Raw genomic sequence first — 23,104 nt, 5'->3', positions numbered from 1 at the left:
TGTGAGCACGTTCTGCTATGACGTAGTCACATGAAGACTTATTGTCCTTCCTCACCCTTTTTACGATCATTCCATGAATAGGTAGGTCAGGTCCATTCCACTTCCAGGTCTCTGTGTTAACCTTATGCAAGCCGACAATGGCCCACATCCATGGAGGAAGTCTCTCCTCTCCTTCGCGTGCCCGACGAATGGATTGAACTACTTTGCTGGGGGTGGGAATTGGCAACTCGGGGAAGATGACTGGAATGGCGTCTGTCCTTTGAAACAGCCACGGGGCACCAATCAGTGTCGTACCTGGATTCATGTAAATCCTAGTCAGGTTAGTGTCACTGCCTGCGTCTTATTTACATGGCTGTGCTCCAGAGAGAGACAACCGTGTCTCTTCCTCTCCTGGGTCGTCCTCGATCAACGATGGTCCTAGATAGTAAATCACGGCCTTCGTTTGATGCTTTAATTGGATGCCCTACTTCCTGAACAAGGTTGTAGCTGTATTTAATTGCCTTTCCGAATGCTGTCTTATCATCTGAAGACGGGTTAGATGATGAATCCCGTGTCGTCGACACCTGAAAATGTTTGATTAATATAACAGACGACAGTTGCAAGGCTCAAACTGGAGTTCAACACGCGTACTGATCGAGACTTTACTCTACTAGTCCTGACCCGATGGCGACTCCAGTTGAATAATGGTTGCCAAACTTTTCTGAATCATTCATGGGGAAGTTTGTCTTTCTATCGTCGATAGTTCTGTAGAGTGTAGAAAGTCTGTGTTTCTGTTGTGAAAATCTCAAGCTGCTTATCAGTAAGAAATTTAATTGAATGGTTACTTGCATTCTGCTTTTAGATGCTGCTTCTGGGACATGAACAGTGATTCCAGCAAAACTGCCTTTGATTTCCTGTGGAGTAGTTGTGGGAGACCTGTGAATTGTGACAGGCGGCTACGGCCCCGTGAATATGGCCGGAATCTGACGGGCCGGCTATTCTTTTCATCACACGGAGAAAAGTTAACTTGCAGAGGTCGGAAAGGCGCAGCCAACATGAAAGCTTTAGAGAAAGACCAGCTTTGTTCTTCACTTGTTTGAGGCCCTCGGCCACTGTTGCTCACGGGCAGGCTGAAAAGTTTTTGTTTCGTGTCCTTCTTTCCGCTAGCTTCTGGTTTCTCGTTTTCCTGTCATCTTCTTGTTTCACTTTCGGTTCCTTATAATCTCAATTACTTTACTTAAATCATAAGAATCGAAATTAAACCAGAATTACAGAACTAAGCATCCTGCGAGAACATGATTTAATCAGAAAATGCTCAAGATTGGAGATCCCTTTAGGCTCGAATCCATGACCGCATTATATCCTTCCCAATTTCTTCAGATTATATTTCTCTTCCAAATCTTTCTTTCTTCCTCGGTTGCATCTAAAGATATGATTTGAGCATCATTTACAGTTAGCACTGAGTTGACCGAATTGCTCACATAATTCTGCTTATAACATTTAATATAGTTTCGTAAATCAGACAGCCGTTTCCGAAGCTTCTTTTTCCTATTTGTTATTTATTTTCGTCGAACTCTTTGATTACGTGTACCTTCGTTCCTCTGTTCACAAATACGAATCACCTGCATTTATATATAATCTTGTTGAGCAGAAGATTTCTTTTAAAATCCGTGGAATCATTCTTTGAGAGGAATGCCCGAAGTGTAATTGCTGCTCCCTTTGGTTGTTTGATTTCCTTCGAATTAAATAAAAAGTCTCTCCCTCTGATTGTCGATCCTGTGCTCGATTTAAATCTGGGATTCGAGTTCGAGCTCTGTAATTTGTTCTCCAAGCATGGATTCGACCGTGTGTTCCGGAAATTCAGGCGAAAACCGTATCGACGTCGAATTCGGCGACAGAGTTCCGGCGGAGAAGAGGGAAGAGAGGGATAGTACCCGAGTCCCTCTTCTTTCTTATCAGCTTCAACCGAAATCTTCCTTGTCCGACGATCTCTACCATTTCCGATTAAGTTTGAAATGGTGGGCACTCGACCATTCGTCGTGGCCTGGTCTGACTCTTTCGTATGTCGCGTTCGTCTTCCTAACATTCGTTGTCCCCGTCTTGAACGTCGTCTCCGTAAGAGTGCCGTCGCCGGCCTCCGCCGGCATTGCATTCGACAAGCTGGCCCAGTTGCCGGAATCAGCCCTCGCGGTCATCGGCTTCTTCACCCTCTCCGGGTTCTTCCGGCGGTACGGCATCAGGCAGCTCCTCTTGAACGATCTCCACGAAGACACCTCCTTCGTGCGGCTCGGCTACGCGCGCGAGCTCGACCGTGCGTTCCGCTATCTCACCTACATCCTCCTTCCCTCCTTCGCAGTAGAGCTTGCCCACAAAATACTCTTTTTCTCCACCGTGACGGTCCAGTTCCCGGGCATCCACGGCCGGGCGCCCGGGAACTCGATCATGTTCGTGGCGCTGCTGGCCTCGTGGGTGTACCGCACGGGGGTCTTCTTGCTCGTATGCGTTCTGTTCCGGCTCACCTGCGAGTTGCAAATACTGAGGCTGGAATGGTTCAAAAAAGGATTAGAAGAGGCCTCTGCCACCGACGCCATCGCCGTGTTCGGGGAGCATACGAGGATCAAGAAGCAATTACTGGTCACCAGTCACAGATATCGAATTTTCGTCCTGGGTTGTTTGGTGACTATCACAGTCAGCCAATTGGGAGCTCTGATGCTCGTCCTCGCATCGAAATCCGAGAAGAATTTCTTCAATTCAGGCGATCTCGTGGTAAGAGACTGACACAACCGCCATCTCGTGGTAGATTATATAGAGTGTGGGTTGATATAAATGTAATTGCATCTGTAACAGGTCTGTTCAGCAGTGCAACTGAGTGGATTCTTCATGTGTCTGATGGGCGCAGCCAGGATCACTCATCGAGCCCAGGGTATGGTAGCCATTGCTACGAGATGGCACTTGCTCATGACCTGCGCTTCTAATGCCGCTTCCCACACTCTCCCGGCTAAGGCCTCCAGGGAACCCACTGTCCCTGTTGCTGGTGGCGATTCTGAGCCTGCCATGGATTATTCCATCAGATACCCCATTCAGGCCACCTTGTCCTTCGAAACCAGAGAAGCATTGAGTAAGCATCGAGTTCCAAGTTTTATTAATTTTCCGAAATTTTTCTCAGTCAACAAAGGATTCGCATGCATACCTTTTCTGAGACGCAACCAGAGAACGAACAAGGATTTAATGAGTGATTGATTGCGTGGTTTTCTGTGGCAGCAGTAACGTATTTGCAACACAACAAGGGGGGAATCACCTTGTTCGGGTTTTCGCTGGACCGAGGATTGCTTCAGACGATTTTCGTATTTGAAATGTCTTTGGTTTTGTGGATTCTCAGCAAGGTCGTTGTCATTTAGTGATTGTTTCCTTCTTCCCTGAATGTATAATACGCAAACCCATCAAAGGGCTCGATGCTTTTGACAATGTTATTGATGTGCGGAAAACCCCATCTGTTCGATATACAACCGCGTGATTAACGAAGAAATCAAACCAGAACGAAGAACAGAGGGTTTTTAATGTGTTTCAGCAGTATATCTACATACCGGAGCCAGAAAATTTCACTATTTTCAATTAGGGTTACATATGTATATTTTATACTAAACCCTAGATGTATTTGTATATAAAATATATAAATACCCTTATATAATAATACCCCCTAACCTCGATATACACACACCATATGCTTCTACAATCTCCACCTTGGCGAATATCCACCCCTTAAGAAAAGAAAACATAACATAGGACTTAAAACAATAAGTTGGGGTCGTCTCCTATCTAGCAACAGGAGACATTAATCAAGTCCAAGCTTGAACTTATCTGTAGTAACAGGTTTTGTCAACATGTCTGCTGCATTCTCAAAAGTGAGAACTTTTTTAAACAGTAGTTCACCTGATGAAACCAATTCCCTAATCCTGTGAAAACTCACATTTATGTGTTTGGTCCTAAATGACACTCTTGATTGTCATAATGCAACTGAACTCTACCTTGCTGGACACCCAGCTCCTTGACCAACCCTATAAGCCACAAAACTTCCTTGGCAGCCTCAGCTATTGCCATATACTCTGACTTAGTAGTAAATAATGCAACTATAGACTGTATCATGGACTTCCAACAAATAAGTCATCCCACAAGAGTAAATACATAACCTGTGGTAGACCTCCTGTCATCCAAGTCCCATGCATGGTCTGCATCCACATATCCCACAACTGAAGGAACACTCTGTTGTCCGCTAAACATGATGCCATAGTTTGTAGTACCCTTCAAGTATCTGAAAATCCACTTGACTGCATCCCAAAATTGTCGACCCGGATTTGAAAGAAACTTGCTCACATTCTGACAGCTTGTGCCAAATCTGGTCTTGTACAAACCATAATATTCATTAAACACCCCACTGCACTGGCATATGAGACCTCGGGCACTGAGCGGTCGACAATCTGAAATGATTCGCCAAAGGTGTACTTACTAGTTTTACATTACCCATGTTGAACCTGTCCAACACATTCTCAACATAGCTATGGTGAGATAGCCATACTCTCCTGGAAGTTTTGTCCCTGCGAATCTCCATCCCAAGAATCTTCTTGGCCGCACCTAAATCCTTCATGTCAAATTCTCTATTCAACAAAGTCTTCAACTTATTGACCTCCCTCATACTCTTGGCAGTAATCAACATATCATCCACATAAAGTAACAGAAAAATAAAAGAATCATCATCAAGGTTTTTTAGATAAACACAATAATCATACTCACACCTTTTGTAGCCAATCCGAATCATGTAATAGTCAAATCGTTTACCACTGCCTCGAAGACTGCTTTTGCCCATAAAGTGATTTCTTCAAATTACAAACCAAATGTTCCTGTCCAAGGTGACTAAACCCTTCTAGCATCACCATGTAAATTTGTTTCTCCAAGTCACCATGAAAGAAAGTTGTTTTTACATCCATCTGCTTCAACTGCATGTTTGAATGTGCTACTAACACCAACACCGCCTTGATGCAAGTGTGTCTGGCCACAGGGGAGAAGACCTCATATAGTCAACAAGCTTTCCTCTGTGAGTAACCCTTTGTTATTAGACGAGCCTTGAATTTTTCCTCCTCTTTTTCTGATACTGCTTCTTTCTTCTTATACACCCATTTGCACCCTATCGATCTCTTCCCCTTGGGAAGCTCCACCAACTCCCATGTTTGATTCTTATGCAGAGACTCTATCTCTTCCACCATAGCACCCATCCATTTACTTTTCTCTTGGCTTTGTACTACCTCCTGAAAAAGTAGTAGGATCCCCGCTACTAGTAATAAGGGCATAGAACACCAAATCTTCAAAACCATACCTGGTAGGTGGCTTAATAGTGCGTTTGGGTCTATCTGTGGCTATACTGTGATGCTGCTGATCACCTAAGCTAGAACTCTCTGCATGTTGAACATCCTCTTCTCAACCATGGTTCTCTAACTCCACCTACACCACATGATCATTGGTGTTGCAGTTTTCTGACACCTATTTTTCTTCTTCCTGAGTACTCTGCAACATGGTTTTTTCATCAAAAACCACATCTTTACTGATCACTATCTTGTTTGCCTTTGGATCCCAGAGCTTAAAACCTTTCACCCTTTTCTGATACCCCAGAAAGATACGTTGTCTAGACCTCACATCAGGCTTTGACCTCTCCTCACTAGACACATGTACATAAGCTGAACATCCAAACACTCTCAAACCAGAGTAGCCTACCTCACTACCTGTCCACACTTCCTATGATATTTTCTCATCTAGTAGTGCTCTAGATGATCTGTTAATCAAGAAACATGCCATATTCACGGCTTCTGCCCAGAAGTTCTTTGCAAGCCCTGCATTCAACATGAGACATCTAGCTCTTTCAACTATTGTTCTGCTCATCCTTTCCGCCACACTGTTCTGTTGTGGTGTCTTGCATACTGTGAAGTATCTCTTAATCCCATGCTACTCACACAACTACTTGAACTTTGAATCTGTGTACTCAGTACCATTGTCTGACTTGAAGTATTTAATTTTCCTCTTTGTCAGGTTTTCTGCTTCAGTTTTCCACAATTTGAACTTGGCAAACATTTCTAACTTGTGTTGCATGAAGTACACCCAAACCTTTCGTGAGTAGTCATCAATAAAGGTCACGAAATACATGTGTCCTCCTCAAGATGTTACTCTTACTGGCACCCAAACATCTGAATGAACATAGTTAAAAATCCCTTCTGTCTTGTGTGTGGCTGCCTTGAACTGCACCTTATTCTATTTTCCAAGAACACAAAACTTGTAGAAATCAAGCTTACATGTTTTGATACCCTTCAATAGATATCTCTTATGAAGTTCCATCATCCCATACACACCCATATGACCTAATCGCATATGCCACAAGAATGTATAGTCTAACTCAGACTCTACAGTTGTAACTCCACCTACAACTATGGTAACTTGTAGTTTATAGATATTTCTAAATAGTTTCTACCCCTTCGTCACTGTTAAGACACCTTTACTCACTTTCAGTATGCCACTTGCAGACTTGTTCGTAAATCAGATTACAATCTAAAGTGCCCAATGAAATCAGATTCTTTCGTAAATCCAGTATATGTCTAACATCACACAATGTTCTAATTACACCATCAAACCTTTTAATTTTTATACTCCCTATTCCAACAACTTTGATGAAGCATTGTTACCCATAAAAACATAACCAAAGTTTACTAACCTGTAGCTTTAAAACCAATCTTTATTGGGTGTCATGTGATAAGAGCATACTGAATCTAGATTCTAAGAATCTTTGAGATTATCTGAATTGGATGAAACAGAAAGCATATCCCCGTCACCACTCTTTGAGTCTTCTTATTCCACTACATTCACAGGCTTTGATAGACCCTCTTTGTTCTTTGCATTCCCTTTCTTTTTCTTTGGACAATCCTGTTTTATGTGCCCCTTTTTCCCGCACTTAAAACACATGATGTCCTTCTTCTTCCTAGATTTAGACCGAGATTTATTGTTACTCGATCTATTCTGAGACTTGTTTCTTCCACGTTCCTGGTTAGCCTTCACCACCAGTTCTTCACCTTGTGAAGTCTCATCACTAGCTCTCTTCCTCTGATGGAAGCCTAATAGAGCACTTGTGATATCCTCCAATTCGAGAGTTTTTTTTCCCCACATCAGAGTCGTAACCAAATTTTCCTATGTAGGAGAATTCGATAGGGAATTCATCAACATTAACACCTTGTCTTCTTCTTCAAACTTCACATCAGCCCGTTTAAAATCACTAATGAGCTGATTGAAAACGTTGATATGCTGGCTCAGATCCGAACCCTCTGACATCTTAAGATCTTATAGTTTCTATTTAAAATAGAGTTTGTTCATCAACGACTTGGACATATACCAACTTTCTAGTTTCAGCCAAACTTCCATCAGTGATTCATCATCCATGACGTGATACATCACGTCATCAGCTAGACAAAGCCTGATAGTCGCCATAGCCTTAGCTTCCATTCCTTTCCAATCCATGTCATCCATTCTCACCGGTTGTTTTGCGTATAATGCCTTCGACATGTCCTATTGCACTAATAGATCCTTCACCCTCTTCTACCATAATCTGAAATTCCTAGTTCTGTTGAATTTCGCCATGTCAAATTTGGTAGAAGAAAATCCAATCATCATAGCCTAACTTGGGATTTTTCGTGCAAAAAATCTAGATTTCGAGCACGGCGTGAGAAGCCTCGGTGTCTACGAAGAAGAAGGCCTCCTCAAGTGTGCACAACATGCACCTGACCTCAACGGATGCGCCTCACTGATACCAGTGCACTACATGCATCAGGCGTCTCCTCGCATCAGGCGCCCCCTTGCGAGATGTGATCTCCGGATTTCCAGAAGAGGAAATCACCCCCTTCCCTAGGGTTGGTATCGAGCCGAGCCGAGCCTGAACCTGCCTATGTTCGAGCCGAGTTTGATTTAAATATTTCGAACTCGAGCTCGAGCCGAACCTAGGTTCGAGCCTAAAATTGTTATCGAGCTCGAGCCTAATAATTTTAACCGAGTTCGAGTCGAGCTCGAGTTTCAACATTCATTTAAAAATTTTCAGAAAATACATGTCTCGAGTTCGTGCTCCAACATACATTTAAAATTTTTCAAAAAATATATGTCAAATAAACTATATATAAAATTATGCATACATTTTACATAAATTTGGGAATGACCTCTACTTAAAATTGGGCATAAGAGTGGCATCGAATCCAGTTGAGTCCGAACCTTATTCAAGCCGAGCTTGATTTAAATATTTCGAACTCGACCTCAAGCCAACCCTAACCTCAAACCTAAAATTGTAATCAAACTCGAGCCTAATAATTTTAACTGAGTTCGAGCTCGAGCTCTACCCGAGTTTGAGCTTAACCTACATTTAATACTCTATATAAAATATATGTCAAATAAATTATATGTAAAATTATACATACATTTTAAAAAAAGAATGATAGGGGAGGTTCAGGATTGAATTTCAATAATGGATTAAAACATACCAATATTAATCTTTTTTACTCCAAATATTGTCTAGCTTGTTTTGTAATTTTTTAATCTGGCCATAAATTTACTATGACCTCGTTAGTGCCCCTGATTGAAAATTTATATTCTAGGAAAGTTTTTCCTATGATACATATTTCCAAAAAAAATATTTAAATAAAATCCTATTACTATTAGTGACTTATTAGAAAATTACTAGAAATATTTTAAAATTTTATTAGAAAAGTTAAATGGACCTCTTAGTGCCTCTTCTAGGGAAATAAATAAAAATTAATAATCAATCTAATATATTACTATACTTATCGATACATTTTTAATCAAATAAAATATCAAACACAAAATTACAATGAAAATTGTCTCTTACTAAAAGTATTACAACATCAAATATCAAATACTCATTCAAAAAGTTTCTATATGGTTTTCTAGCTCATCTTGGTAGAAAAATCTTACTTAAAAAATTATATGATTTTTTAATAAAAATTTTCAATTAGAAAAATGTTTACAAAAAATGATTTTCTAGCTCATCTTGGTCGCGAAACTTCTCGGCATGGAGGTATCATCGAACGGCGGTCGCGGAATCTTCGCCGGCGTGGAGGTATCATCACACGACGGTCGCGGAATCGTCGCCGGAGCCGGAAGCGACGATAAATTTTTCTGGAACAACGATTTTAGAATCGGGTAAGCTCTGATACTAATCGATGTACGAAAAATCCCCTCTGTCCGATTTACAACAGTGTGTTTAACGAATCAAACAAGAACGAAGAACAAAGAGTTTTTACAGTGGTTTGGCAATATGCCTACATCCATCGGAGCGACAACGGCCAAAATTTTTTACTATTTTCTATTAGGGTTACATATGTGTATTTTATATTAAATCCTAGACATATTTGAATGTAAAATACATAAATACCATTATATAATAATACCCCCTCGACATCTATGTATATATGCCATATCCTTCTACAATTTTTGTGCGTCCCTCTGATGTACGAAGTCAGGAAATTGCGAAAGCAGTTCTTTGATCTTCTTCTTCTTCCTCTTTCATCTTCTTATTGCTGTATAATGATTACTGGAGTTGAACGATGAATTGTTGCATCAAGAGAAGTTTCTTCCGTTGCTCAGCGTGATTTTGCTGGACCAGATGAGTTTTCTGTAATAACACCTCGCGGAAGGGTCATTCGTGTAATTTCACAGCCGATGCAAGCAGTGGTAAATTTCGAAATTCTAATCCCCAGGTCTCACAGTCGAAAAATTGAAAATCCTCTCCGTCTCTCTCTCTCTCTCTCCTAGCTCTCCCCTGTTTCCTAATGGCGATTCTTTGTTCCACATTTTCCATCCCGACGCCGTCGCGCATCAGCTGCTACCGCGGGAATCCACTCAAGCCGAAGTTATTGCAGTCGAAGAACTATCTGTCGATGCCCAGACGAACCCTTCTTCGAGCTGTTCAGGCAAATTCGAACCAGGAACCGGAGCGACCTCAACCGATTGGAACGAAGGAAGAACCTTCAGGTAAGTCGGAAGAACGGGTTGATAGCTCCGAGACTCAGGAAAATTCGGAAATTAGAGCCATAAGAGAAGTGCTGAAGGAGAGGAGGGAGAAAGAGAAAGACAATTTTTTTAGTGGGGTACTGGAAGAAGTGCAGGAAATCGAGTGGCCTGTTTTTCGTAAAGTTCTGGGGACTACTGGAGTCGTATTGGCGGTGATTACAGGTTCGAGCTTGGTGTTGCTGACATTGAATGCCGTTCTGGCTGAAGTCTCTGATCGAGTCTTCGCTGGAAGAGGAGTCCAGGATTTTTTCTGATCAAATCAATTTTACAACCATCAGAAAAAGGGTTTTTTATCCCTTTTAAGCTCTTGTATAGACTGATAAATAATCTCATGTTTGGGCTATTTATTTGTTTTTTCTCGAAATCGAAGCATCTCAGTTCTTACCCTTTTTGCCAGACGGACGAGAGTAATGTCCCTGTTGTTCTTGGCTTCAATGATTTGAGAAGATGGTTTCCTATTTGCACAAGAAAATTTTAGCCTTCTGATTCATATTTCCCTGGCTAAATTCCAAACATGAAAACACAAAAATAGTTGTCTCCATGGAATAACGATGGTGAGTTTCCTGAATTACGAAGAGTTCAGGTTCGTAAAGGATATCAGTCACCCAGATACAGATTCACTGATACCAGAGGGTTATCAAAATCTGCTGTTATCGTTGAGATATAGAGAAGGCCCAGGCAACGAGTATACATACCGCCTGTATTTTGTGCCCAGAGGTTTTCGCTTTCTGAACTACATAAAGCTCATTTATGTTGCCTCTACAGAACTTTAAACTTTTTTTCCTTGCGAGTCACCATGTCCATTTCCTCTTCCATTCAGAGTTCAATGATCTTGACCTGCAGCAATATATTTCTTGTTGGGTTTAATTTTCTCAGATACAAAAAAAGGAAAATCAAACTTTGAAGTCAAACTCATGAATGGATGCAGCTCTGTAGAATACATCCATGAATTTTGCAGTGGCCTTCAAGTTAGCCTCCACAAATGGCTGCTAAGGAAAATGTCAGAAGGCCTTTGTGCCATTTCATCCATGGACGTGAGCTTTCTTTCTTCCCGTGCCAAAGGAGTTACTTCCAGTAATATTTGCTACTTCCTGTGTATTTTCGATATATTTAGCAGCTTTTGCAATGCAAGTTTATACTTCTTTCTTTCAGTATCCAGGAAATAACTTCACAAATGATGCCAAAGCCTGTAGTGAGACTCCAGAATCTCAACACTTAAAAACTTATGGTTGCTGTTAGGTAAATGAACAGGAAATGGTTTCTAAACAAACAGCGTCATATAACCCATCTTCTGATATTGATTCACCAACAACTCTCCTATGGGAGTTCTGATAAAAATAGATCAGCCCCCGAAGGAGGATGGAAAGGCTAAGTAACTGCCTCCCTCATTCTTAATCTGCTGTATTTTAAACAAAAACCTTCAATCCTTCAGCCATGCAATCTGAAACTTGCCATCTATCTTCTGTTTTGAAAGTCCATGCATCTTTTGATATGTGATGGTACCAGCTGCTAAAATTGTCAGAACAGTTTTCTGGAACCTGTAGAACAGATCAAAATTAAAGAAATTTAATTGAACTTTGCAAGAAAACTTGTTCAGCACTAATCTGAAATGGTCACTAAAAAAAGGTGTTACCTTGGACATTTTTATGTACTTGTGTGCCTTCTTAAGAGTTGAACTGTACTGATCAACAAGATTACTTGAAATAATTGCTTGAACAGCTAAAGCTGTGTCCCATAACATGCCATCACTCCCCTGCCATGTTTCTGAGAAACTCTTAAAGAAACACTCTGAAATTCAATTAACAGTAATTAGAGTTGTTATAACACCTTCATCTTATTCCATCTTCAGCAATCCACAGGTAATCATATATTCTTGGAAGATGCAATGTGAAGACCTCAGAATTAGGGTCCAAAGCATGTTTGACACCTTGGAAAAATTATGTATTAAAAAAACAATTAGAGACATATTCTATTCACCTGTGACTAACTTGTTTGCAAAAGCATCAGAAAGTCAAAACCATACTCCATGATGTATAATATATTTGACTGGTTTATGAAAAAGAAAATGAAGAGCACAGAGACTAGAAAAGACTTGTGGTTAATGTTCAATTCCTTCCATTAATGCAAGTGAACATTTAGTCAAGATCATTAAGCTACAATAAAAAATTGCAAAAAAACTAACACTGTCACTTACACAATTTGAATTTTGCTTCTTTTCTTTGCATTTCAAATGATATTGCTCTGAAGAAATTTTTTCCTAGAGAGAGTGAGGATCAAACAGCTTTTAAGGGCTATTACTTGTTCTCTTCTGAGTCAGTTGTAGTAGTACTTGGTTAGTTACAGAAAAGCAGTTAACAGCAACCATCCAGTAGCACACTGTATCTTGCATTTCCACTGGTAGGTTTGCTATACTGTCAACTCATTGATTACAAGTCATCCATGATAGAAAAATTAATATTTAGACCATGAAACACTCAAAAAGAAACTCAAATTAATAATAACTCAAATACATGAAATCAAATGTCAAAGTTATGGTAGATGTGAGCCATTTCTTACTGAAACCCGCAATTTTCCTCAAGATGGTATTGAATTGACTCCACTGTGCTCTAATACCCACTGTAGCTTTCTCCATCTTCTCCAAGCAGCCTCAGAGAAATGTAGAAAAGGGGATGCTGAACATGACTTTGTGGCCTTCTATATAGAGGCTCCAACTGCCATCTGCATTCTGCAAATTTGAACCATTGTACTCTAGTGTAATATTTGTCAGGTCTAACAAAATGGCGAGTAAGAAGTCTGAAGCCTTTACTAATCTGATTTTCATTAATTCTCATTTCATGGAAGGAAGATAGACAATTAGAGAAGAGTAGTTCTTGCCTGATGATTGTATATTTAGTGGCTTATCTCTTTCTGATGTTCTGATGAGAAAATTGTATTGAGGCCTCCTATCACATATAAACTTATCACCTGCAGCATGAAATATATAAGAAGCAGAATATGAAATTCCCCTAATACAGTATTATTCTTTGGTCAACTACAATATTAGCTCCAAAAGAACTCAGTATGGAGAATGTAAGAAGAAGTAATCTTTACAATGCCAGGAAGAAGAAACAAGGAACCACCATTATCACTTGGCCAATGCCCATCATGAGCTTGATTGTAGAGTAGAAGCCAATGGCTCTTCTTAAGGTTGTCATCACTGCTGCCTCAGTAATTTCTTCGTTTTCTTTGTGTCACCTGGGGAAGCTTAATTTCATAATGATTCTCCTTTGCAAACTGCATATTTGTGTTGAAAATGGTAGGAAATATGTGACAAAGACTGAACTAGAACTAGCAAGTTTCCAGTAATGAAATGATCTGTTGTGCCTCCACCCCCACCCCCACCCCCACCCCCCCTTCTCTCTCCACTAGAACAAAACCGGCAGCACACATGATTTTTTCCTCTGGAAGTCCTGTTATCCCAGTAATCAATTCCTAATTTCATGAATTTTAAATTTTTTGTAACTTCTTCTCAATGGCAGGTCCTCTCACAAGAGTAGAGTCAATTTTTTTATTATTGGTGTGACATATAAGAGTTCAGTGGCCCATCAACCTATCTAACTCTAACAAGGATTCTTCCTATGTCTCCACTTCCCACTTAAAATCAAATTCTAGTTAGTTAAAGTGGGCCCCAACAACTGAGTTTGATACTAAATAAGAATCCCAATATGTGGGGCCTATTGGGCCCGATTCTCATAAAATTTAAAATTGATATTCTAAAAAATAATTTGTATAAAATAATTATTTATACAACTATTTATGCGAATCAATATATCCATACCCTTGAGTCTAATCAATATTTCTCGGGCTTATTGATATAGGTCTCTTGAGAAAATCCTAATGTCTCTCGGGATCTGTCTCTCTCAATCTTTATGCCTATAACATAAGAAGCTTCACCCATATCTTTCATATCAAATTGCATCGAGAGAAATCGCTTAACCTCATGAAGTAATCCTAAATCATTTCAAGCAAGTAGAATATCATTTACATATAGGACTAAGAAAATTATTTTGGTCCGACTAACCCTATGGTATATATATTGATTTATGATATTCTCCGTAAAACCAAATGAAGAAATAACATCGTGAAATTTTAAATGCCACTGATATAGGTTTCCACATATAGATTTCTTAAGCTACAAACCAAGTAATCATTCACCCCTGAAATGAAACTCTCAGGTTGTTTCATGTAAGCCTCTTCCTCTAGGTCTCCATTGAAGAAAGCTCACATCCATTTGAAGTAGGATTCATTTGAAACAGGAGAGAATGTATTGTGATAATCAATTCATTTTGTTGAGTAAATCTTTTGGCTACAAGTTTTACCTCATATCTTTCAATATTGTCTAAAAAATCCCAAACTTGGTTTTTATCCATTAAATCTAACTCTTCCTTCATGGCATCATTCCTTAATTGAATTTATTTCTACTCACAACCTTATTCTTGAAGGTACACTTCATACTCTAAAGAATTGTAGGTTTATGATAAACCCCAAATTAGTGTTACCTACTCTAGAAGGAATAAATGGCACTTGGGAGAATAATTAGAGGGTGATTAATGTGGTCAGGGGCATTTTGGGAATTTTACAACTTTATGAGGCTCGGGTGGGAATTTAGAGGGAGAGAAGAGGAAGAGAAAAGGAAGAGAAAGGGGCCCATCGTTTTGTCTTCAAAGCGTGGCTCAGGGAGAGTACTGGTCTTTTGAATACCAGGGGTTATCAACGACTATTTCTGGTGAGTTCTACATCGATTTCGACAGAGGAGTTTCCGTTTTTATCTCTATTATCATTGTGTCGAGTGATTACTGCTATTGGGGGTTCATTAGCGTTGTCGAAGATTCATTGTCGACTCGGGGAGGTTTATTTATTTCGATTTTAGTAGTGAAGGGTTGTCGATGTCTTCCCTTTGGCTTGGAAATCCGTATTACCGTGGTTGGGCTATATCGATAATAGAAGGTTTGTTGATTTCTTCCTTTTGGCTTGGAAATCTGTATTACTGTTGTTGGGATATATCGATACCAGAAGGTACGCCGCTTTCATCACTTTGGTTTGAAAATTTGTATTACTATTGTCGGGTTATATCATTAGGTATTGGAGCGAGGTTGGGTTCGCCTCTGGATTTCAGCAGTGAAGCAGAGTTTTCGTTTCTTTCCGTTGATTGGATTCGCACCAGACGTCGTTATTTCTATCGAGAGAATAGCGTCAGGTCGAGAGCGTGAAAACGATCCTCATGGCGACTACCAGAATGGAGTCGAGGGTGGAATCGGTGGAAGGAATCGTGAGCTCAGTAAGGGAGGAGGTGAGCTCGATGAAGGAAGAGGTTCGGAAGATTCCAGCAATGGAACAGGGGTTGACAACACTGATTGGACATGTTGAACAACTCCTGCATACCCAAGAGGAGCTCAACCGAAATCTGAATGCACGGAGTAGGTCGGCAACAGCGAGACAGGGGATGGATTCGGCAGTGGGTGATAACTCGATCCAGAGAGGTATTAGACATGGAAGAGATGGTGGCGAGGTTGAGTGGAATTGACAGAGCCGATATGAAGTGTGACCCAGAAAGTTAGAATTACCAATCTTTGAGGGAGAAGACCCCGATGACTCTATTTATAGAGTTGAACGCTATTTCTCGCTTAACCGGGTATCTCAAGATGAAAAACTGGAAGTCGACGTAGTATGACTAGAAGGGGAGGCATTAAAATGGTTCAAGTATGAAAATAACAGGAGGGAGATGATGAACTAGGAAAAAATTCAGTCCTTATTGCTAAAACGGTTCAGAAGTTCCGAAGATGGTTCTCCTTATGAGAAAATTTTGGCATTGAAGCAGGAGACCACTGTGAGAGATTACAGAAGGCGATTTAAGGATTTGGCTTCCACATTGGAAGATATTCCAGAAAAGGTGTTGGAGTCCAACTTTGTTAATGGGCATAAGCCCGAAATTCAGGCCGAGGTAAGGGTGTTGGAGCCCAATGGGTTAGGAAAGACCATGGAGTTGGCCCAAAAGTTGGAAGAAAAAAATAAAGTTATTAAGTAGATTTGGTTTGGGCTGGGTACTACAAAACCAGCGGGGACCATAGTTGGGGGTAATGGGAGGACCACGTCCATGGAAGACACGGCGAAACATGGGATGGAGAAGAGGACGACGCCATTCAGGAAACTCAAGAAAGCCAAAATCCAATACCGGAGAGAGCGGAGTTTGTGCTACCGTTGTGATGAAAAATTCTCAGCTGGGCATAGATGTAAAAACAAGGATCTACAAATGCTGATTTTACAAGAGCTGGAAGAAGAAGTTATGGAGGATGGCGATGACGGCCAGTGTGAACAGCATGAGGAAGAGGTTAGAGCGGTTGCTCAAATAGTGGGGGTGTTGTTGAATTCGGTAGTTGAATTAACACTTCCGAAGACAATCAAGATTGCGGGAAGCATTAGAGAACAACCAATCGTCGTACTTATTGATGGAGGAGCAGCCCATTATTTTATTTCCACTATAGTGGTAAAAAAACTGCACTTGCCTTTATCTCCAACAACAAAGTATGGCGTTCAATTGGGCACAGGTGCGGCACTTCCTAGGGAAGGAATTTGTAAGGGGGATCGATTAACTATTTAGGGAATAGAGGTCATGGAAGATTTTCTGCCTTTGGAACTGGGAAGCACCGATGTGATTTTAGGTGTACAATGGTTGATAACCTTAGGAGGAACATATATGAATTGGAAAACACATGTTATGAAGTTTAGATTGGGTAATGAGACGATGGTGTTACAGGGTGATCCCTCCTTGCACAAAACTTTGGTTTCACTCAAGGCGATGATGCAAACTATCAAACATGAGGGACATGGGATTCTTGTGGAGTTGGACAGTACCATAGTGGCAGCGTCACAACTGAAGGAGGACAAGACAATGATGGTGAAGAAAGTTTTGACGAAGTTTGGGGATGTTTTTACCATGCCCCAAGAGTTACCACCAAAAAGGGAAAAGGAGCATGCCATAACCTTGAAGGAGGGAGCTTCACCGGTGAGTGTTCGTCCATATCAGTACCCCTTAATAAAAAAAGATGAAATAGAGAGGTTGGTGGGAGAAATGTTGGCGGCTGGAATCATACAGCCTAGTACTAGCCCTTTTTCAAGCCCTGTTGTCTTAGTCAAGAAGAAAGACGGAAGTTGGAGATTTTGTGTGGACTATAGAGCACTAAACAAGGAGACTATTCCGGATAAGTTTCCCATCCCAGTGATCGATGAGTTGTTAGATGAGCTTCATGGAACACAAGTCTTTTCGAAGCTGGACTTGAAGTTAGGATACCACCAAATCAGAATGAAAACAACTAATGTGTACAAGACAGCTTTCCGGACTCATGAAGGACACTACGAATTCTTGGTCATGCCTTTTGGGCTTACCAATGCATCGGCTACATTTCAATCCTTATGAATGAGGTATTCAAACCCTTTCTTTGTTGATTTGTATTGGTATTCTTCGACGACATTTTGATATATAGTCCAAGTTGGAGTACTCACTGTGATCATTTGGTGGCCGTTTTGGGGAAATTATGAGAACACAGGTTGTACGCTAATTCTACGAAGTGTTCTTTTGGGAGAGAATAGATAGAATACTTGGGACATATCATTTCTAGAGAGGGGGCGTCAGTTGATCCGAATAAGATACATGCTATGGTTGATTGGCCCGCACCAACCACACTTAAGGAATTAAGGGGTTTCCTTGGTCTTATAGGATACTATCAAAATTTTGTTTTGGGTTATGGAGATATTGCGAGATCCTTGACTGATCAATTAAAAAAAGATAGGTTTAGGTGGTTGGATGAAGCTACCGCGACATTTGAGCGTTTGAAGGAAGCCATGACTACGGTATTAGTTTTGGCTCTACTTGATTTTTCGAAGGTGTTTATTGTGGAGACCGACACTTCTGGATATGGGCTAGGAGTTGTTCTACTGCAAGATCAATGACCGATTGCATTTTTTAGTCAAGTAATGAGTGAACGAGCCCAATTGAAGTCTATTTATGAAAAGGAGCTCATGGCCATTGTGTTGGCTATTCAGAAATGGCGCCCTTACCTGCTGGGAAGGAGGTTTTTGGTGCGAACTAACCAGCAAAGTTTAAAATTCTTGCTGGAACAACGTCTCGTAAGTGTGGAATATCAACGCTGGTTGGTGAAATTGATGGGCTATGAGTTTGACATTCAATATCGACTGAGGTCAAGTAATAGAATGGCGGATGCACTCTCTCGCAAACTGGAAATGATGAATATAACTGCAGTTTCTGGGGTGCAATGGCTGGATATGGATGTTTTACAACAAGAAGTGGCAATGGACCCATTCTTACAACAAATTATCACACAATTGGCAGCTGGTGACAAGGTAGTCGGGTTTCAAGTTGACCATGGGCAGCTCTTTTACAATCGTAGGTTGATTTTATCTGCGACTTCTTCCTTAATTCCAACCTTATTGCGTGGATACTACTGCACACCTATTGGGGGCCATTCGGGAGAGGTTAAAACATATAGAAGAATGGTTGTAGACTTATATTGGCCGGGTATGAAGAAAAAAGTGACTGAATTCGTTCAAAATTATGAGGTTTGCCAAAAGAACAAACACTTGGCAAGGTCCCCAGCTGGTCTTCTACAACCTATTGACTTACCAGAGATGGTTTGGGAGGATTTGACCATGGACTTTATTGAAGGGTTGCCAAAGTGACAGGGCGTTGATACTATTATGGTGGTGGTGGATAGGTTGAGCAAGTATGATCACTTTTTGGTGTTGTGGCACCCATTTACAGCCAAAATCGTGGTTGATTTATTTGTGAGACAGGTGATTAGATTGCAAGGGGTGCCCAAGTCTATTATTTCAGATCGGGACAAGGTGTTTATGAGTCATTTTTGGTAGGAACTCTTTCATCTCCAAGGGACTGATTTGCGACACAACACCGCCTACCACCCTCAAACTAATGGTCAATCTGAAGTGGTTAATAGGTGTTTGGAGACCTATCTTCGATGTTTCGCTTCTGATAGACCAAAAACTTGGGCGAAATGGTTGTCATGGGAGGAATATTGGTATAACACCAGCTTCCATTCTTCTACAGGTACCACTCCATTTTGAGTCTTATACGGATGTGACCCTCCATCCTTATTGCACTATAAGTCCGGGATAGCTACAGTTTCTGAAGTCGAATAGATTTTAGAGGAACGGAATGCATATCTTGATGACTTAAAGATGCAATTACTGCGGGCTCAACAAAGAATGAAGGCCACGACTGATCTTAAAAGGAGGGATGAAGAGTTTCAGGTGGGGGATCACGTGTTTGTAAAACTCAAGCTCTATTGGCAATGCTCCTTGGCCACTCGGCACAATGAGAAGTTGGCAGCCCAATTTTATGGCCCTTTTGAGGTGGTGTCACGAGTTGGAAGAGTTACTTACAAACTGCAACTCCCACAAGAGTCCTCCGTGCATCCGGTGTTTCATGTATCCCAACTTCATCGAGCAAAAGGAATATCGCATTCATCTTCAATTCTTCCTCCACAATTGAATGCTGAATTAGAAAAATGGGCAGCAACAGTTGGAGGTTTTGGTGCAATGGAAGGACCTACCGAATTTGAAGCCACTTGGGAGGATTTTGAGGCAATGCGGCTCCAATTTCCTGCTTTTCACCTTGAGGACAAGGTGAAAGTTTGGGCGAGAGGCATGATAGACCCCAAATTAGTGTTAACTACTCTAGAAGGAATAAACAACACTTGGGAGAATAATTAGAGGGTGATTAATGTGGTCAGGGGCATTTTGGGAATTTTACAATTTTATGAGGCTCGGGAGGGAATTTAGAGGGAGAGGAGAGGAAGAGAAAGGGCAGCGTCGTTTTGTCTTCAGAGAGTGGCTCAGGGAGAGTACTAGTCTCTCAAATACCAGGGGTTATCGGCGACTATTTCCGGTGAGTTCTACATCGATTTTGGGCGAGGGGCATGATAGACCCCAAATTAGTGTTAACTACTCTAGAAGGAATAAATAGTACTGGGAGAATAATTAGAGGGTGATTAATGTGGTCAGGGGCATTTTGGGAATTTTACAATTTTATGAGGCTCGGGAGGGAATTTAGAGGGAGAGGAGAGGAAGAGAAAGGGGAGCGTCGTTTTGTCTTCAAAGAGTGGCTCAGGGAGAGTACTAGTCTCTCAAATACCAGGGGTTATCGGCGACTATTTTCGGTGAGTTCTACATCGATTTTGACAGAGGAGTTTTCGTTTTTATCTCCATTATCATTGTGTCGAGTGATTACTGCTATTGGGGGTTCATTAGCATTGTCGAGGATTCATCGTCTACTCAAGGAGGTTTATTTATTTCGATTTCAGCAGTGAAGGGTCGTCGATTTCTTCCCTTTGGCTTGGAAATCCGTATTACCGTGGTTGGGCTATATCTATACCAGAAGGTTTGTCGATTTCTTCTGTTTGGCTTGGAAATTTGTATTACTGTTGTTGGGATATATCGATACCAGAAGGTTAGTCGCTTTCATCACTTTGGTTTGAAAATTCGTATTACTGTTGTCGAGTTATATCAGTGTCCTAACTCTTGAATATTTTCTTAATAGTACTTCAATATTTTCAGGTTGAGAATGAAGAGTAATTGGACTTATTGGAATATCCTTATGTTGAAAATGACGAGTAACTAGATTTATGAAAAAAAATTGAGGAATCAAGTCCTGATGATTATCTTGAAACACAACCAATCTATGTGACGATATAGGAAGAAGTTGAGAATTGCTATGCTCCTCAAAAACTAAGTTTCGAGGTTACCTACTCCTACTAGTCTCATCATTCTCTAAGAATCTAGCATACCCATTAACTATCATGTCTAATTGACTTGACTTCAACCAAACCCAGTTAATTCATTAATTTTTATAATATTATTTAAAAAATATTTCTAAATATCAAATATAATATTCACTAACGTAATACATACACAATTATCGTGGTATTAATTTTTATTCTAAAATGAAAATAGCAAGATCTAAAAATCAAAACCCACTTTTTTCTTCTCAAATAAGAAAAAAGAGAAAGGATTTCTATGTTACATGATCTCATTATTATTCTATTTACCGCGTTATTTTATATAACAGGAAACGTGACAACCGTTCCTATAGGGGCGGTCTAGTTGCTGCTCTCTTTGGAGGCGTGGGTGTTATCGTATATTTGTATCTTATAAGGGCATTATTGTAATTTTTGTTTATAACATAAACTTCAATATCTATGTATAGAACAGAAAATCAGGGCATCGAAAATAAAAATCGATCTCTCATTTTTTACCTTGGGCTTGAAGAAACTGATTAACATGGTATCAGAGCTGCGTTTGGAGCCATTAGCGTAATCCTTCGACGCTTTTGGTGCTATCAGAGGTAAGTTATCTTCCCCCTGTTCTCCGTTCTTGATTTGTCGAGGATTTCGGCATCTTTTGCTTCATCTTTGCTCCGACATCCAATGGTTTTGATCGTCGGGGACATCAGTGGTGTTATCGATTAACAACGAGTTGATCTTCGAGGAGATTAAATAGGGGAGATTCAGTCGAGGGATTCTGCGTGGTGCGCCGTGAGGGTGTTTGACGGGAAGCCGGATTAAGATCCCAGAGAGCAGTGCTGACTAAGCACTTCTGGGTAGATATTTCACCGCTCATGGTTTCAAGATTGATGACCACTCCTAGGTTAACGTTTTTGTGAGGTCAACACTCAGCTGGTGGTACGATTGATCCCATCTCAAGTCTCTAGGGTGAAGATTGTAGCAACAGTATGGGCGGCTGAAATTTTATTATTACCTCCAGATCGTCGAGGAAGTCCAGTAATAGGGGGCTTCTAAGAAGGTCTAAGCCATTTTTTTGGGCTCTGTGTCAGTAGATACAAAACACAAGCCAAAGAAAGGAAATACAATAGGGTGTTTCTTTTCTGCAATTTGTGGGTTTCTGTCCAGAAAGGTGTCATCTGGATTTTATCATGTCAACCGATAGGTTAGACTCGTTCCCTATCCATTTCACGGGTAAAAATTATACTGCTTGGGAATTTCAGTTTTGTTTTTTCGTTATGGTAAAAGAATTATGGGGTCATATAGATGGGAGTGATCTCGCACCTCGAGTGGCCGAGGCTTTGTCGAAGTGGACAATCAAGGATGCTAGGGTCATGACCTGGATCCTTGGCTTCGTTGAGCCTCACTTTGTTCTCAATCTGAGGCCTTATAGAAATGCGGCTGACATGTGGAGTTACCTCGCCAAGGTTTACTATCAAGACAACACGGCTCGACGTTTTCAATTGGAGTACGAGATGGCTAATTTCACACAAGGAAGTCTCACCATTGAGGAATATTTTTCTGGTTTTCAAAACTTTTGGGCTGACTATGTAGACATTTTTTATTCTAATGTTTGCATTGCAGCATTCTCTACTATTCAATTAGTGCATGAAACTAGCAAGAGAGATCAATTCTTGATGAAACTCCGTTCTAATTTTAAAATTGCATCATCTCTAGATGCTTGTTTCAGTGAACTTTTTCATGAGGAGCAACGTATAGTAACTCAAGCTGGCAGGGAACATCGGGCTAATGTTAGGGCCCCTGTTACTGTGGCTTATGCAGCCCAGGGGAGGAATAAGGGAAGAGACATGCATGTTGTTCAGTGCTTTAGTTGTAAAGCTTTTGGTCATATTGATCGGGATTGTCCTAGGAAGTTCTGTAACGATTGCAAGAAACAAGGTCATATCATCTCTGCCTACCCCATTCAACCTGAAAGGAAGCAGGGTACTACTTATCATGCCTCCGCTGATGCCTCCAGTTCTACTACATTGCCTGCTACCTCGTCGGTTGTTTCTATTCCTGCTGCACCTACAACCTCAACAAACCCGAACATACTCACTCCTGAGATGGTACGACAGATGATCATTTCTGCTTTCTCTACTTTTGGGCTCTCAGGTAATCATAAAGTTTCATTTAAGCCATGGTATTTTGACTCCTGAGCTTCTAACCAT

General features: G+C 40.7%; 2 protein-coding genes across 2 annotated transcripts; both read left to right on the top strand.

Moving 5' to 3' along the window:
- Window positions 1-1,812: 1,812 nt before the first annotated feature.
- On the top strand, window positions 1,813-3,493 carry LOC137937324 (uncharacterized). Its single transcript, XM_068782394.1, has 3 exons — window positions 1,813-2,745; window positions 2,827-3,108; window positions 3,359-3,493. The coding sequence occupies exons 1-3, from the start codon at window positions 1,813-1,815 to the stop codon at window positions 3,491-3,493; spliced, it is 1,350 nt and encodes a 449-aa protein (XP_068638495.1).
- Window positions 3,494-9,842: 6,349 nt separating this feature from the next.
- Window positions 9,843-10,337, top strand: LOC137937322 (preprotein translocase subunit SECE1-like). The gene has a single exon (XM_068782393.1). It carries the CDS (start codon window positions 9,843-9,845, stop codon window positions 10,335-10,337), a length of 495 nt encoding a protein of 164 aa, XP_068638494.1.
- Window positions 10,338-23,104: the final 12,767 nt, after the last annotated feature.

Source organism: Aristolochia californica, unplaced genomic scaffold (genome assembly GCF_029961685.1).
Source record: "Aristolochia californica isolate CCGP_79_NKW_82.1479 unplaced genomic scaffold, dmAriCali1.0.hap1 SCAF_7, whole genome shotgun sequence".
In the NCBI taxonomy this organism is placed as follows: domain Eukaryota; kingdom Viridiplantae; phylum Streptophyta; class Magnoliopsida; order Piperales; family Aristolochiaceae; genus Aristolochia; species Aristolochia californica.
The sequence above is the reverse complement of the archived record's forward strand: the minus strand, read 5'-3'. Positions and strand labels throughout refer to the sequence as shown.